The sequence below is a fragment of the Strix aluco genome, chromosome 10 (genome assembly GCF_031877795.1).
Source record: "Strix aluco isolate bStrAlu1 chromosome 10, bStrAlu1.hap1, whole genome shotgun sequence".
Classification (NCBI taxonomy): Eukaryota; Metazoa; Chordata; class Aves; order Strigiformes; family Strigidae; genus Strix; species Strix aluco.
This window is the reverse complement of record NC_133940.1, coordinates 21,894,125-21,906,778: the sequence shown is the minus strand read 5'-3', so window position 1 is coordinate 21,906,778 and position 12,654 is coordinate 21,894,125. Positions and strand designations below refer to the sequence as shown.

At 63.4% G+C, this 12,654-nt stretch overlaps 2 protein-coding genes across 11 annotated transcripts; one reads left to right on the top strand and one right to left on the bottom strand.

The window, feature by feature from the left end:
* Positions 1 to 968: 968 nt before the first annotated feature.
* TYW2 (tRNA wybutosine-synthesizing protein 2) lies at positions 969 to 5,407 on the bottom strand. 6 transcript variants are annotated; one of them, XM_074834769.1, is made up of 8 exons: positions 5,356 to 5,407; positions 4,557 to 4,727; positions 4,229 to 4,376; positions 3,961 to 4,150; positions 3,721 to 3,871; positions 3,534 to 3,643; positions 1,866 to 2,167; positions 969 to 1,792 (listed from the first exon to the last, which is right to left on the bottom strand). In XM_074834769.1, the coding sequence occupies exons 2-8, from the start codon at positions 4,625 to 4,627 to the stop codon at positions 1,376 to 1,378; spliced, it is 1,389 nt and encodes a 462-aa protein (XP_074690870.1). In that variant the 5' UTR covers positions 4,628 to 4,727; positions 5,356 to 5,407; the 3' UTR covers positions 969 to 1,375. The 6 variants fall into 6 exon arrangements, with proteins under 6 accessions (XP_074690870.1, XP_074690871.1, XP_074690868.1 ...); XM_074834770.1 differs by having other exon boundaries at positions 4,557 to 4,661; XM_074834767.1 differs by lacking the exon at positions 5,356 to 5,407 and having other exon boundaries at positions 4,557 to 5,322.
* A 40-nt stretch (positions 5,408 to 5,447) lies between these two features.
* On the top strand, positions 5,448 to 12,479 carry CSTF2 (cleavage stimulation factor subunit 2). Of its 5 annotated transcripts, none has more exons than XM_074834762.1 (15): positions 5,448 to 5,569; positions 5,720 to 5,798; positions 6,491 to 6,660; positions 6,968 to 7,104; positions 7,223 to 7,342; positions 7,441 to 7,596; positions 7,725 to 7,848; positions 8,165 to 8,227; positions 9,512 to 9,571; positions 10,169 to 10,310; positions 10,676 to 10,827; positions 11,124 to 11,401; positions 11,763 to 11,888; positions 12,033 to 12,158; positions 12,287 to 12,479. In XM_074834762.1, the coding sequence occupies exons 1-14, from the start codon at positions 5,512 to 5,514 to the stop codon at positions 12,153 to 12,155; spliced, it is 1,788 nt and encodes a 595-aa protein (XP_074690863.1). In that variant the 5' UTR covers positions 5,448 to 5,511; the 3' UTR covers positions 12,156 to 12,158; positions 12,287 to 12,479. The 5 variants fall into 5 exon arrangements, with proteins under 5 accessions (XP_074690863.1, XP_074690864.1, XP_074690862.1 ...); XM_074834763.1 differs by having other exon boundaries at positions 12,255 to 12,479; XM_074834761.1 differs by having other exon boundaries at positions 12,033 to 12,479.
* Positions 12,480 to 12,654: the final 175 nt, after the last annotated feature.

Genomic DNA, 12,654 nt, shown 5'->3' with positions numbered 1-12,654 from the left:
GCCGCGCCCGCCGCACCTGCGGCACCGACGGGCTGGAGGCGGTGCCCGCCCCGTCCAACCCCCTCGCCGCACGGGACAGCAGCCCCTTCCCCCGGTCCTCCCGTGGACAGCCCCCCCCCCACCTCTACAGCGATGTCCCCGGCCCCCGGGGCTGCTCCCCCGCCGCCCTATCCGGGAAAGCAGCTCCTCCCAAAGAGCACACACACGCCGGCACAAAGTCTACAGTCACCCGAACTGCTGGGGTGCCCTCCCGGGGTGCCCTCCGGGGGTGGATGATGGACGGAGACCCGAGTAGCACGGCCCGGGTGTCCTCCCAGCGGAGGGTGGCCTCGCCACAAGTCCTTGTCCTTCATGGGCTAAGATACAGCCCACAGCAGCACAGGCAAGTGGGAAACTGTGAGCACACGTGGCAGGACGAGGCGTGGGGCTCTCAACCGTGGGGAGGCAGCTTCTCGCCACGCAGGATGGCAGGGCCGCGTGGGAGGCCAGCTGGGAGCAGCCCCAACGCGAACACAAGGATGCGGCACTGCCCCCACTTTCGGCTGCACCCCGGGGTTCCACGCCACAGGACAGGGACAGCCAGAGACGCCCAGCCCTGCGGGAGGGGACAGGACACCGACATGGAGGGCAAAACCCACAAGAACACCAAAGGGCCAGTGGGAGCTCCCTCCCCAGGCAGGGGTTTCTCTGCAACACGGGTACACACACAATGCTCAGGCAAGAGGGGCTGCAGGCAGAACGGAGGGCAGAGGACACAGGCAGAGGCTTCGGTCCCCAAGTCCCTCCACACGCTGCCCTGGGCCCCAGCATCCCCAGGCCAGACCCCCACACTTGCAGTGGCGTTTACATTTTAACTGGACGGCGACCAGAAAGGTGGGAAACATCCTTATTTCTGCAAAAGGTGAGAAGAAACTGAGATGAACAGACCCGTTTCCAGTACAATAAAAAAGCACACTGGTAAACATAAGTACAAAGCCTGGCCCCGACTCGCTGAAACGAAGCCTGGCAGGAATCTGAGGTTTATTCAGCCCCGTGGCTCCCTCCCGTGTCAAAATGGGGCTGCAAATGCCACCACGTGTCCAAGATCTGGGCAGCAACAGGCAGAGCTGGGGCAGGACTCAGGGCGCTCTCAGCCCCAGCTCACCCCATCCTCGGCTGGGATACAGCTCCTGGAGGGAACCTCCTGCTCCAGTGGGAGCGAATCCCTCGCTGCCCTGGGCACGGGGAGACACTGCTGGGCTGTGCTGCCACCTGGGAACGAGGGGCCGTGAAGTACATCCAGGCTGGCAGCAGGCAACGGTAGCATCTCCTGGCCACCGATGCTCCCAGGCCAGCATTTCGTGTGAGCTGGAGCCACACTGGGGCCTGTGGCTAGTTAGGCGGGCGGCGTCGGCCGGCACTCGAGGTCCAGCACAAGGTGATGCACGTGGGGCGCATAGGACTTCACTGCCTGGATGTGCAGGATGCTGGTGTGCCACAGCTGCCCGTGCAGCTCTGCCAGCAGCCCCTGGATCCGTGCCGCCACAGCTTCAGCCCACCTCTGCCACTCGGGTCTGATCCTGACCCCCGGCGTCCCCTTCCCACAGTCCTCTGTTGGGTGCTGTGCCTCTGGAGGCCCCCGCTCAGCCTGCAGCTGCGGCGGGGCCGGCGCGGGGAGACTCTCCACGTTATGGTGGATGTGGAGAACCCCCCCCGTGTCCTTCTTCAGGACGCGGCAGGCCACCGGCCAGCCTTCCTCCGAGCTGGGAATCAGCCCCAGGTTCACCCGGTCCGCTACGTCCCGCAGCTCCAGCTGGAAGGAGAGGGGACGTGAGGGGGACACCGCGGGGGCCCAGGGGGGTCCGCGGCTGGGCAGCACCGCTCACCTGCCGGCTGTCCCCGTGGTGGACGCGGCAGCGGTCCCGCACGCCGTTCAGCGCCAGGTTCCTCCGCAGGGCCTCCACGGCGTGGCCGTTCCACTCGCAGGCGTGGGCGAAGGCGGCCGCCGCGTGAACCAGGTACGGCAGCGTGAAATAGCCGATGCCTGGGGGCAGGAGGAGGCAGCGGCTGAGGGCAGGGTCCAGGCACTGCCGGGGGTTCACAGTCCTCCCCGGAGGCAGGGCAGGATGCGGACTGCCACCCCAGCTCTCTGAATCTGTTTGGCTCTGGGTGGGAACAAGCCCAGATGCTGGGAAAATGGAAATTCACAGAATCACAGAATCATCAAGGTTGGAAAAGACCTTGAAGATCCTCCAGTCCAACCATTAACCTCACACTGACAGTTCCCAACTACACCATACCCCTCAGCGCTGTGTTAACCCGACTCTTAAACCCCTCCAGGGATGGGGACTCCACCACCTCCCTGGGCAGCCCATTCCAATGCCCAACAACCTGTTCTGTAAAGAAATGCTTCCTAATATCCTGTCTAACCCTGCCCTGGCGCAGCTTGAGGCCATTCCCTCTTGTCTTATCACTTGTTACTTCATTAAAGAGACTCATCCCCAGCTCTCTGCACCCTCCTTTCAGGGAGTTGTAGAGGTGATGAGGTCTCCCCTCAGCCTCCTCTTCTCCAGACTAAACAACCCCAGTTCCCTCAGCCGCTCCTCATACGACATGTGCTCCAGACCCTTCACCAGCTTCGTCACCCTTCTCTGGACACGCTTGAGTCATTCAATGTCCTTTTTGCAGTGAGGGGCCCAAAACTGAACACAGTCATCGAGGTGTGGCCTCACCAGTGCTGAGTACAGGGGTAAGATCCCTTCCCTGTCCCTGCTGGCCACGCTATTTCTGATACAAGCCAGGATGCCATTGGCCTTCTTGGCCACCTGGGCACACTGCTGGCTCCTGTTCATCCGGTTGTCAATCAACACCCCCAGGTCCCTCTCTGACTTTGATCCCTCCCTACTCTGCAAAAGCAGAATCTTGAAAAATGCTTACAGAGGAGCTTATTTTACCTTCAGTCTTTGGCCATTAGCTCGAGACCTGCCCTGCCCCGCTTCCACTCTGTGCGAAAGTGTCCAGACGACCATTTATTTTAATTAGTTCAGAGCAGTTTAGTGAGTGCCACATCCTTTGTGTGTGACACAAATTGGAAGCACTAACTTTCCTAAGCACAAAACAGCAGCTCTCTTGACATCCAAATGCCTGATATGATCTTCCCAGTCATCTCACAGCACAGGACACTTCAGTTAGTGCCAGCCTGTCATGAAAACACATCAGTACAGGCTCAAGACGTCTATGGGAGCCTTTCAGAAACAATACTGAGGCAAATCAATCCCCTGGATCCAAATGATTCCCCATGACCAGCACTAGGTACAGAGCAGTGTTCTGCAGAGCCTGAGTGCAAGGTCACCCTAAGTGGCCAAAGGCAACAGAGGCACAGGAGGGACAGCAGTGCCAGGTCAGCTCAGGGCTCACAGACAGGGCAGGAGCTCTAAGCCTGGGTATTTTTCCAGTCCAGGCTAGAAATGACATTTCACGTCCACCTGGATGGCATCGGTACCTGCATCACTGGTCTCTGCCTGCCCTGCCAAACCCTCCATTGTTCCTGTTACCTGCGTAGAGATCCACCAGGACCTCCCCGGAGCAGGGCAGTGAGGCCACTCGCAGCTTCTCCGTGATGTTGCCCGGTGAGAACATGCACTTGGTCACGTCGAACGTGTACCTGGGAGACACCACCAACCCGGTGAGGGAAGCCCCTTCCCCGCACCGGCCGCATCCTGCACAGCAGCTCCTGCCTACCTGATCCCGTTGTCCACATGCTCCACCCAGCCGTCCTGGCCCAGCAGCAGGGTGACACTGGGGGACCGTATCCCATCTGGCAACACCCGTCCTCGTCTGGCCACCCGCTGGGCACCCAGAGCTGAGGCGACCGTCTCCCAGAGTGCTGTACCTGCAACACACCCATCCCAGGAGCTCTGGGAAAGGCCAGGGCAGCTCTGCAGACAGGATCTGGGCAGGCAGACTCCCGCTCCCTCTTACCCAGCTTCTCCCACGGCGCAGCCCTGAAGCTGTCCTCGCTCAGCAGGACCAGGTCCCCGTGCCGCTGCCAGGCGCGGGGCACGTCACGCTCCAGCTCCTCCGACCAGCTCTGGCCCAGCAGCCGCTGCAGCTGGTCCCGCAGCTTCTGGGCGGGTGTCTGCCGGCGGGCTGCCCTGGAGGGGACAGGGTCCTGCGGGAGGGATGTGGCACGTGGGGCTGAGACCCCACCGCCCCATGGCAGGACTCAAGGAAGTGGGGTTCTCCCAACCTGGATCCGGACCAGCCCACAGGGCACCTCCCGGGGCAGCCGCAGCTGGGACAGCTTCTCCTCCAGCACGGGCAGGGCCATGCGACCCCCCGGCACCTCCTGCAGCCGGTAGCGCCCATCCAGGAGCTGCTCTTCTTCCAAATGCTTCCTGCAAGGCCAAGACAGTCAGGCCCTCCCCAGCCCCGCAGCCCATCCCACCACAGGGAAGAGACCCCCACCATGTGCAGGGCCAGCCCTGTGAGCTCTCCTCCCTCCTGCACCCTGCCTGCACCCTGCCTGCACCCTGCCAGAGCAGCCACAGGGCCCCCATTCCCCCTTGCCAGCTCACCTGAGGCGCTGGGCGAACCGCAGCTCCGTGGCCAGCGCAGGGACAAGAATGGGGACGTCCTTGGCCTCCATCCTGCCAAGCCCCAGGACGGAGGAACGTCACCTGCTGGCAGGCGGGCACGGGGGCTCCGGCTCACAAGGGACAGCAGGGACCCGGGGCCTGTGGGGGTCCCTGGCACCACCATGGTGGGGGCATCAGAGTCCCAGCTGCACCCCGGAGCAGGGAGCTGGATGCCCACCCTGGGATGACCAGAGGTGGGGTGCCTGGGGGAGTGGGGTGCCCTGGTGTCCCAGGGGATGGGGTATTTTGGGGTGAGGGATGGGGTATTTTGGGACGAGGGATGGGGTGCTCCACTCAACGGGGTGCCAGACGATGGGATACCTCAGGGGACGGGGTGCCCAGGGGATGGGGGGAGGAGGAGCCCGAGTGGTGGGGTGTGTCTGGGGATGGGGTGCCCGGGGGGTGGGCGGAAGGGGTGCCCAATGGTGTAGTGGATGGGGAGTGGTGGACGCTGGGGGTGGGGTGTCCCAGGGGATGGGGTGACCCGCGGGATTAAGGGGACGGGGTGCCCGAGGATGGGGTGCCTTAGGGAATGGGGTACCCTCGGAGCGGGGTGCCCGAGTGCGGGGGGTGGGAAACCCGGGGGACAGTGCCCCAGGGCCGGTGCCCGGGACCGCACCCCCGAGGCCGCGGGCCTGCCCCGGGAGCCGGCACCTCACAGCCCGAGAAGGGCTCCCCAAGGAGCCAGCACCCCCCGGCCGGGTGTCCCGGCTGCCCCCGCCCCGCTCCCCGCTCCTACCGGGCGCAGGCGGCAGCGGCGCGGCTCCGTGTTTCCCGCCGGAGCGATTTCCCCCGCGCGCTGCCGCCGCCGCCGTGTGTGTTGCGGACGGAAGCGGAAGCGGGGGGACGGGGTCGGGAGAGGGACCGGGAGCGGCGGCGAGGCCCGGGCGGCGGGATGGCGGGGCTGTCCGTGCGGGACCCCGCCGTGGACCGCTCCTTGCGCTCCGTCTTCGGTGAGCGCCGCGGGGCCGGGCGGGGCCGAGGGCAGGGCCGAGGGTGGCGGGCGGGCCGGCCGGCCGAGCCCCCCCCCCGCCGCTCGGGGCCGGTATCCGCTCAGCCCTCGGCCTCCGCGCTGACCCGCGGCCGCCGTCTCTCCTCCACAGTGGGGAACATCCCGTACGAAGCCACAGAGGAGCAGCTGAAGGACATCTTCTCAGAGGTTGGGCCTGTGGTCAGCTTTAGGTGAGAACGGCTGCGGCTTCCCCCTCCTCGGTTTCCCGGGCAGATGTGGCCCCGGGCCCCGCGGGTGGCGTGGGGCTGGCCGGGCCGTGCAGAACCGGCCTTCCCACGGGTGGGAGCAGACCAGCTGCTGGGGGGGCTGTGACGCCGTGGCAGCGGTGCTTGGGCGGCAGGGCGCTGAGGTCCTGTGCCGAGGTCACCTGGAGATGTGGAGCGTGATGGCCCGAGCACAGCAGCGCGGAGGTGGGCCCGCTGCTCCGGGCTGGGGGCACCTGCCCTGCTGTGGCGCGGGCTGGTAACTCCTCAGGTCCTGGTCAGGCTTTGTGCAGAGTGCCCCATCCTGGCTCGGTACCAGGCATCAGACAGCTCTTGATGAAGGGCGTTGGAGCTCAAGGAGCAGCCAGTCCAGTCCTGTGCCCCCAGGAGCTGCCTTCGCGGGGTCACGGAAAGCACAGCGCTTGCGCTGACGGCCTTCCTGGGCACCAGAGCTTTGGGAATACCTATCAGCCAGGATCCAGGCGGCCTTTTGGCTCTGGCTAAGGGCCGACTGTTGCGTTTTTGCTCTGCTCCCCGGCGCTCCTGTGTGGTGTACCCCAGTAGCCTCCTCCTGAGCGATGGGGAGCCGTGGGCGCTGCACGCTGCTCGATGCCTGCGCCGCCCTCAGCAGCGGTGGTTCTCTCCCCCTCGTTGTACAGGCTGGTGTATGACAGGGAGACGGGAAAACCGAAGGGCTATGGCTTCTGCGAGTACCAAGACCAGGAGACGGCCCTCAGTGCCATGCGGAACCTGAACGGGCGAGAGTTCAGCGGGAGGGCCCTGCGCGTCGACAACGCGGCCAGCGAGAAGAACAAGGAGGAGCTGAAGAGTGAGTCTGAGTTTTGTGGTGGAGAGCGCACTGATGTTGTGCTGGCCTGCCCTTTTCAGCATTACAAAGCACACCTCTTCTGTGAGGCTGCTGAGGTGGAGACCTCGTGGAGCTGACCTGCTCCAAGCGATGTAGCAAGTAGTTTTACAGAGGGGTGCGTGGGCTCAACTCTGTGTTTTCTCTCCCAGAGAGTCTCCCTGTTTGCACTGCCTCCCCTTCCCCATAATGTAGTGGTGCTTCCCTTCTGAGGAGCCGGTTAAAAATGGCCAGTTCTTGTTGCTGTACAAGGTCATAAACTCTGTTGCAGGCTTGGGCACGGGTGCACCCATCATAGAGTCACCTTATGGGGACCCTGTCAATCCTGAAGATGCCCCCGAGTCCATCAGCCGGGCAGTAGCCAGCCTGCCGCCCGAGCAGATGTTTGAGCTGATGAAGCAGATGAAGGTAAGTGAAGCAGAGAGCTGCACTCTCTGCGTGACCACAGCTTCTACCACCGCTGCCCATGCCCTTGCAGCCCTTGTCATGCCTTGCCAGAGCTCTGATCTGCCTCTTGTCTTCTCAGTTGTGTGTCCAGAACAGCCCCCAGGAAGCCAGGAACATGCTGCTCCAGAACCCCCAGCTGGCTTACGCTCTGCTGCAGGCCCAGGTGGTCATGAGGATCGTCGACCCGGAGATCGCACTGGTTTGTCCCTTGCTGCCTCATCTGGGGTCGGTGGGATATCGGTGGCAGCCTGCTGTGGAGGGGGGGTGGAAGAGAACTCCTTTTTCTTCTGCCCCTAGAAAATCCTGCATCGCCAGACCAGTGTTCCTCCTCTGATCCCAGGCAACCAGCAGCCAGTGCCAGGGCCGGGGCCTGGACCGGGACCAGGGCCTGGGCCAGGGCCAAATGCCCAGCTGAACCCGCAGAATACCCCCTCGTCCCAGCCGCAGCCCATAGTAAGAGCCTGCACGATGCATGTGCTGTGTGGAGCAGAGACGGGCATTGCCAGCTCCAGCTCTCTCAGCTGGGGCACGCATGCCCAGGTGACGGGGCTTCCCTGAGGTCCGATTTCTCTCCTGGGTAGGGTGGGATGCACGTAAACGGTGCTCCTCCTCTGATGCAGCCGCCCATGCAGGGAGGAGTGCCGGCCCCAGGACAGATGGCAGCTCCCGTGCAGGGCCCAGGCCCCGGCCCCATGGCTCCAGGAGGTGAGTGTGTGGGTTTTGGCTGAACGATGTCCTGGGCATGCGGGTCCTGCAGACAGCCCCCCTCTACTTGCCCCCTAATCGAAGGGCTTGGCCCCGTGGGAGCACACGTAGTCCCATACCGTATCTTGTGGTTGTGGCTGCTGGCAGTAGCGGTCCGGAAAGCTGGCTTATCTTTGTGGGGTCCCCACAGCAAGAAAATAAACCTCCAGTGCTCCCCCAGGAGCTGGGAGGTGGGGAGGTATTTGGGGCCAAAGGAATCAGTCAGTGGTGCAGGGATGGCTGAGAAGGGATCTGATCTCTGCCTGTTCCCTCTCAGGTGGGATGCAGCCGCAGGTTGGGATGCCGGGTGGAGGGCCTGTCCCCTTGGAGCGCGGACAAGGTAAAACAGACATGAGTTAGTGCTGTGTGTCACGTCAGCCTCGCTCTGGCGGGGACCCAGGCCACAGGTGCTGAGCAGGGCTGCGCCAAGAGCCCCTGCCAGCTACCCACAGCCTCGCCGTCCCTGCATCGGGGGCAGCTCCTGCAGCACCGGGCTGCACTCGGGATGGTTCGCTTAGGCGCAAGGCTGTGGTAGCAGCTCTCCTGCTTGCAGGGCCCCAGCCCACACACCACTTTGCTCCCAGTTTGTCCTGCACCGTGTTGTGCAGACGTGCCCTGGAAGCCAGGAGAGCTGCCGGTCCCTGCAGAGCCCTGCCGAGCGGGACGTGCCTGTGTTTTCCATCTCTCTGTGAGCCCGTGTCTGTCCCTGTGCTTGTGCGGGCAGGCAGAGCTTGCTCTTCTCTGGTCTCTGTCCTGCTCCTTTGCTGCCTGGGTGCTGGGAAGCAGCTTGTCCTGCCGCCGCGTCTGTCTCCTGGCGCTCCCTGTGCCGTGCCCGGCAGAGGGAGCTGGCCCTTCGCTTTTGCTTGCGACAGTGAGTGCGAGGCTTGGCAGGGAATTTCCCGGTGAGTGATGGCATGGCTTTCCCTCTGCAGGCACGGTCTGTACGGCCCAGCCCCGGAGCCGGATTCCTTACGGTTCACACGCTGCATGGCCGCCCCGTCGAGCCTTGTGCCGGGGTTAGCACAACCAAGGCGTTCCTGTTCTCCCAGTAATAAGGCACGCAGGCAGTTGACACCCCTATTGCCTGGACTTGTATCGTAGGCCTTGTTTCAGGAACGTGGCAAACCTGTTCTGAGATCCTCTGGTCTTAGGTACTTAGGGGCAGCTGACTCTCATTTTCTTTGGGGTGGGCACTGCCTTCCTGAGCGCAACCCAGTAGTTCTTGGCACCCGGAAGGTTTTGGAGAGCGGACAGAAAGCTGGCACCGAGGAGTGCCATGGGAAGCCGTGGGCAGGAGCTGGCTGGCTGTGCATTGTGGGGCGCAGCATGGCCCCGCAGAATGCCGATTCTCTTGGCAGGATGTCCTCCTGCCCTGCACGTTCACGCAGTGAGTGAGGGAAGGACCGTGCCAAAGCTGGCTGTCACGCCTGTGGTGACAGAGGTGGCCTTCGTGAGAGGGAGGTTGATAGACCTGCAGCATGCAGCACCTTCTCTGTAGGTTTTCCGGGGGACTTCAGGGAGTGGAGGCGATCCTGCAGGCAGCACTGTCCCCAAGGCTGAGTGCATGTGTGCATACACTATTTACGTGTCTGCTCTTCTCCCTCTTTTCCTGCTGCTTGCCCAGGGAACCTGCAGCTCTCGCCCGTGGGACCTGCCAGGCCTGCGTCTATCGAACGCGTTCAAGGTATCCCCGCACCTTCCAGCTCCCTCTTCCCGTGGAGCTCGTTGTGGAGTGTGCAGAGAGCAGCTTTCAGCCCGCCGTGCTCAGGGCTGGGGACTGGCAGAGTTAAGAGGAGGAGGAGGCAGGATTTCCCCTGGGGCCGGAGGAGCGAACAGGCTAGTGCTGTGCACAGAGAGCCACCAGTGGAAAAGGAGAGCCCGCTTGGAGAGGGCCTTTGCCTCGGATCCAGCTCCCTTTGACACCTCACTACCAGGAGCCTGCCAGGTCTTGCTTTGCTCCTGGCCCCACGTCAGCGTGGGGCGTGTAGGGATCGCCCCGGGGACGCCCCACGCTTGGTTTGGCCACCTGGTGCCGTAAGGAGCCTGAGGCAGAGCCAGAGAGAGAAAGAGAGGGATAAAATCAGCAGCCAGAGAAGGGGCTTTGGTGCGCTCCGGCCTTGAGCAAGGGGCTGCCCCCCTGGTGGTCAGCACAGCCCACCCACCTGCGCGCTGGGGAGCAGTGAGGCCGCCCTGAACCCCAGCCCCGAGAGCGCTGGGGGACAGCCTCAGAGCGGCACTGGTGATGCAGATCCTCACGAGCTCTTGTGTGTCTCCCTGGCAGTGCCCATGCCAGACCCGAGGGCCCCTATGCAGCGTGGACCTCTACCTGCTAGTGGCCCGCCGCCCCGAGGCCTTTTGGGAGATGCCCCGAATGACCCTCGCGGAGGGACCCTGCTCTCAGTCACTGGAGAAGTGGAGCCCAGGTGAGGGGAGAGGGAAGGAGAGGAGCCCTTGGCACTGTCCCCTGCCCAAGGGTGACCTCTCGCTGAGGACAGGGATGGCACCAGCCTTCCGGGAGTCACCGCTGCCTGGTCGGAGGCCTGGGTGCTGCCGACCGCGGGGGCCGGCCCGTTTCCCCGGGGACGGGGCATCCCCGGGGTGATGGCAGCAGCCCTGTGGCACGGGGCCGACAGCACCCGTCCCTGTGCCAGCCTCGCCCTCCTCCCCTGCGGCCGGCTTCGGGGGCAATCCCAGCGCTCTGCCCAGACCGTGCCAAGCCAGCGTCTGATTCACACTCTCTCGCTTTTTCTCCTCCTCCTGCTTTGCTCTCTTCGTCTCTCTGCGTCAGAGGTTACCTTGGGCCGCCCCACCAGGGAGCCCCTATGCACCATATGCCTGGTCATGACAGCCGTGGCCCCCCCCATGAGATGAGGGGGGGACCCATGGGAGAACCCCGACCACTGATGGGAGAGCCGCGGGGGCCCTTGATGGATGCTCGAGGTGAGAGAGGGGGCATGAAATAACGGGTGGCTTAAAGCGTACAGACAGGAAGGCAGAGTGGAGCCCGCTGCCCCGACGCGAGATGTAGGAAGGGGGTTTGGGCAGTGAAACCACGAGCTCCAGGGCAAGGAGGGACAATCCCACGGGGCAAGGGACTTCCTCCAGGCATGTCCCCTCTGCCCCCAGCCCTGCACCTTCCGGGCGTTTGCCTCCCAGACAAAGGAGGCAGCGGGCTCGCTCCCACGCTCCCTGCAGCGCTGCTCCCTTCAACAGCTTGCCTTGTCTTTCCTCTGCAGTCGGAAGAGATCCCCGAGGGCTGGAGCCACGAGGATTGGAGCCGCGAGGGCTGGAGCCCCGGGTGATGGAGGCGCGAGCCCTGGAGGCGCGAGGCCTGGAGCCACGGGTCCTGGAGTCGCGAGTGCTGGAAGCCAGGGCCATGGAGGCCAGAGTCATGGAGCCCCGGGGCCTGGAGCCTCGAGGGCCTGGTCCCAACCCACGTGGCCCCATGCCTGGTGGGATACAGGGCCCTGGGCCACTTAACATGGGAGCAAGTGGCCCGCAGGGACCCCGCCAGGTACACATGACACCTCTGCTCAGCCGGTTGGGCACAAAGGGTGTCTTGTAGATTGGGGCTGGGCGGGGGGTGTGACTGCAGCTAGAGAGGGGAGCACGTCCCACAGAGCCGCACTGCCCATCTGCTGGGGACAGGACAAGGCTCAGGCTTCTCTCCACCTCTTCCTGACGGGCAGGAAGGAGAGCAGGAGTTGGAGGGAGAGGAGAGCACGTAAAATGCATGGTAGCCTGTCTCTCTTTGTGCTCGGGCATCTTCAGGCTGGCTGTGAGGGCATCCATCTGATCATCTGCTTTGTGTTCCTGTATTTGTATGGCTGAGTCTAGAGACCCCTTGGTCCTTACCCCCTCTCTCGTGCCCACAGGTTCCTAACATGGCAGGGGCAGGCATGCAGGGAGGAGGCATTCCTGGGGCAGGGGTCCAAGGAGCTGGTCAGCCCGGAGGCTTTAGCCCTGGACAGAGCCAGGTCACCCCCCAGGATCATGAGAAGGTGAGAGGACAAAAGGGAAAGGGTGAGACAGCAGGAGCAGCACTTCCAACGTGCCTTACTGTGCTGGGGACAGCCCCTTCCTGGCTCTGGTAACCCGTGGCTGCTCTGGCAGGGCACGTCTCTGATTCCCCTCTCTCCCCACAGGCCGCCCTGATCATGCAGGTTCTGCAGCTGACGGCGGACCAGATCGCCATGCTGCCCCCGGAGCAACGGCAGAGCATCCTTATTCTAAAGGAGCAAATCCAGAAATCCACAGGGGCACCCTGACAGGTGATGTCCTTAACCCGGCCTTGGCCTGTGCCTGCTCCCCTTTAGTATATTGGGGAGCTGCTCTGGATGGGGCTCTACCCTGCTTTTCCTCTCCAGGCCGGGGCTCACTCTCCTCCCTCTCCTCACAGCCCTGGCAGGCGTGTGGTGGAGATGCCGGCCACTGGACAGGGGCAGCTGCTTCCCGTTGCCATGTGAGCTGACGCTGCGTTTTGGGAGAGTTTTCTCCCCTCCACACACAACGTTTTGCCCTCCCATTCATCCTTTTTTCTGTGTGTATATTTTATGGTGTTTGAAATAAAGTGGGAGGAGGGTTTGAGTAAAGCCATGTCTCCAGCTGCCTTGTTTGGTCACTCGTGGAGGCCGGAGTGGGACTGTTGGATTCTGGGAGCAGTCTGGCCTGGCTCCAGGCTAGTCTCGCCTTCCTCCCTTCTCCCCAGCACCGGGGCAAGATCTACACATGGGACTTCTTACGTGCAGTGCTGTTCGCAGCTGTTCT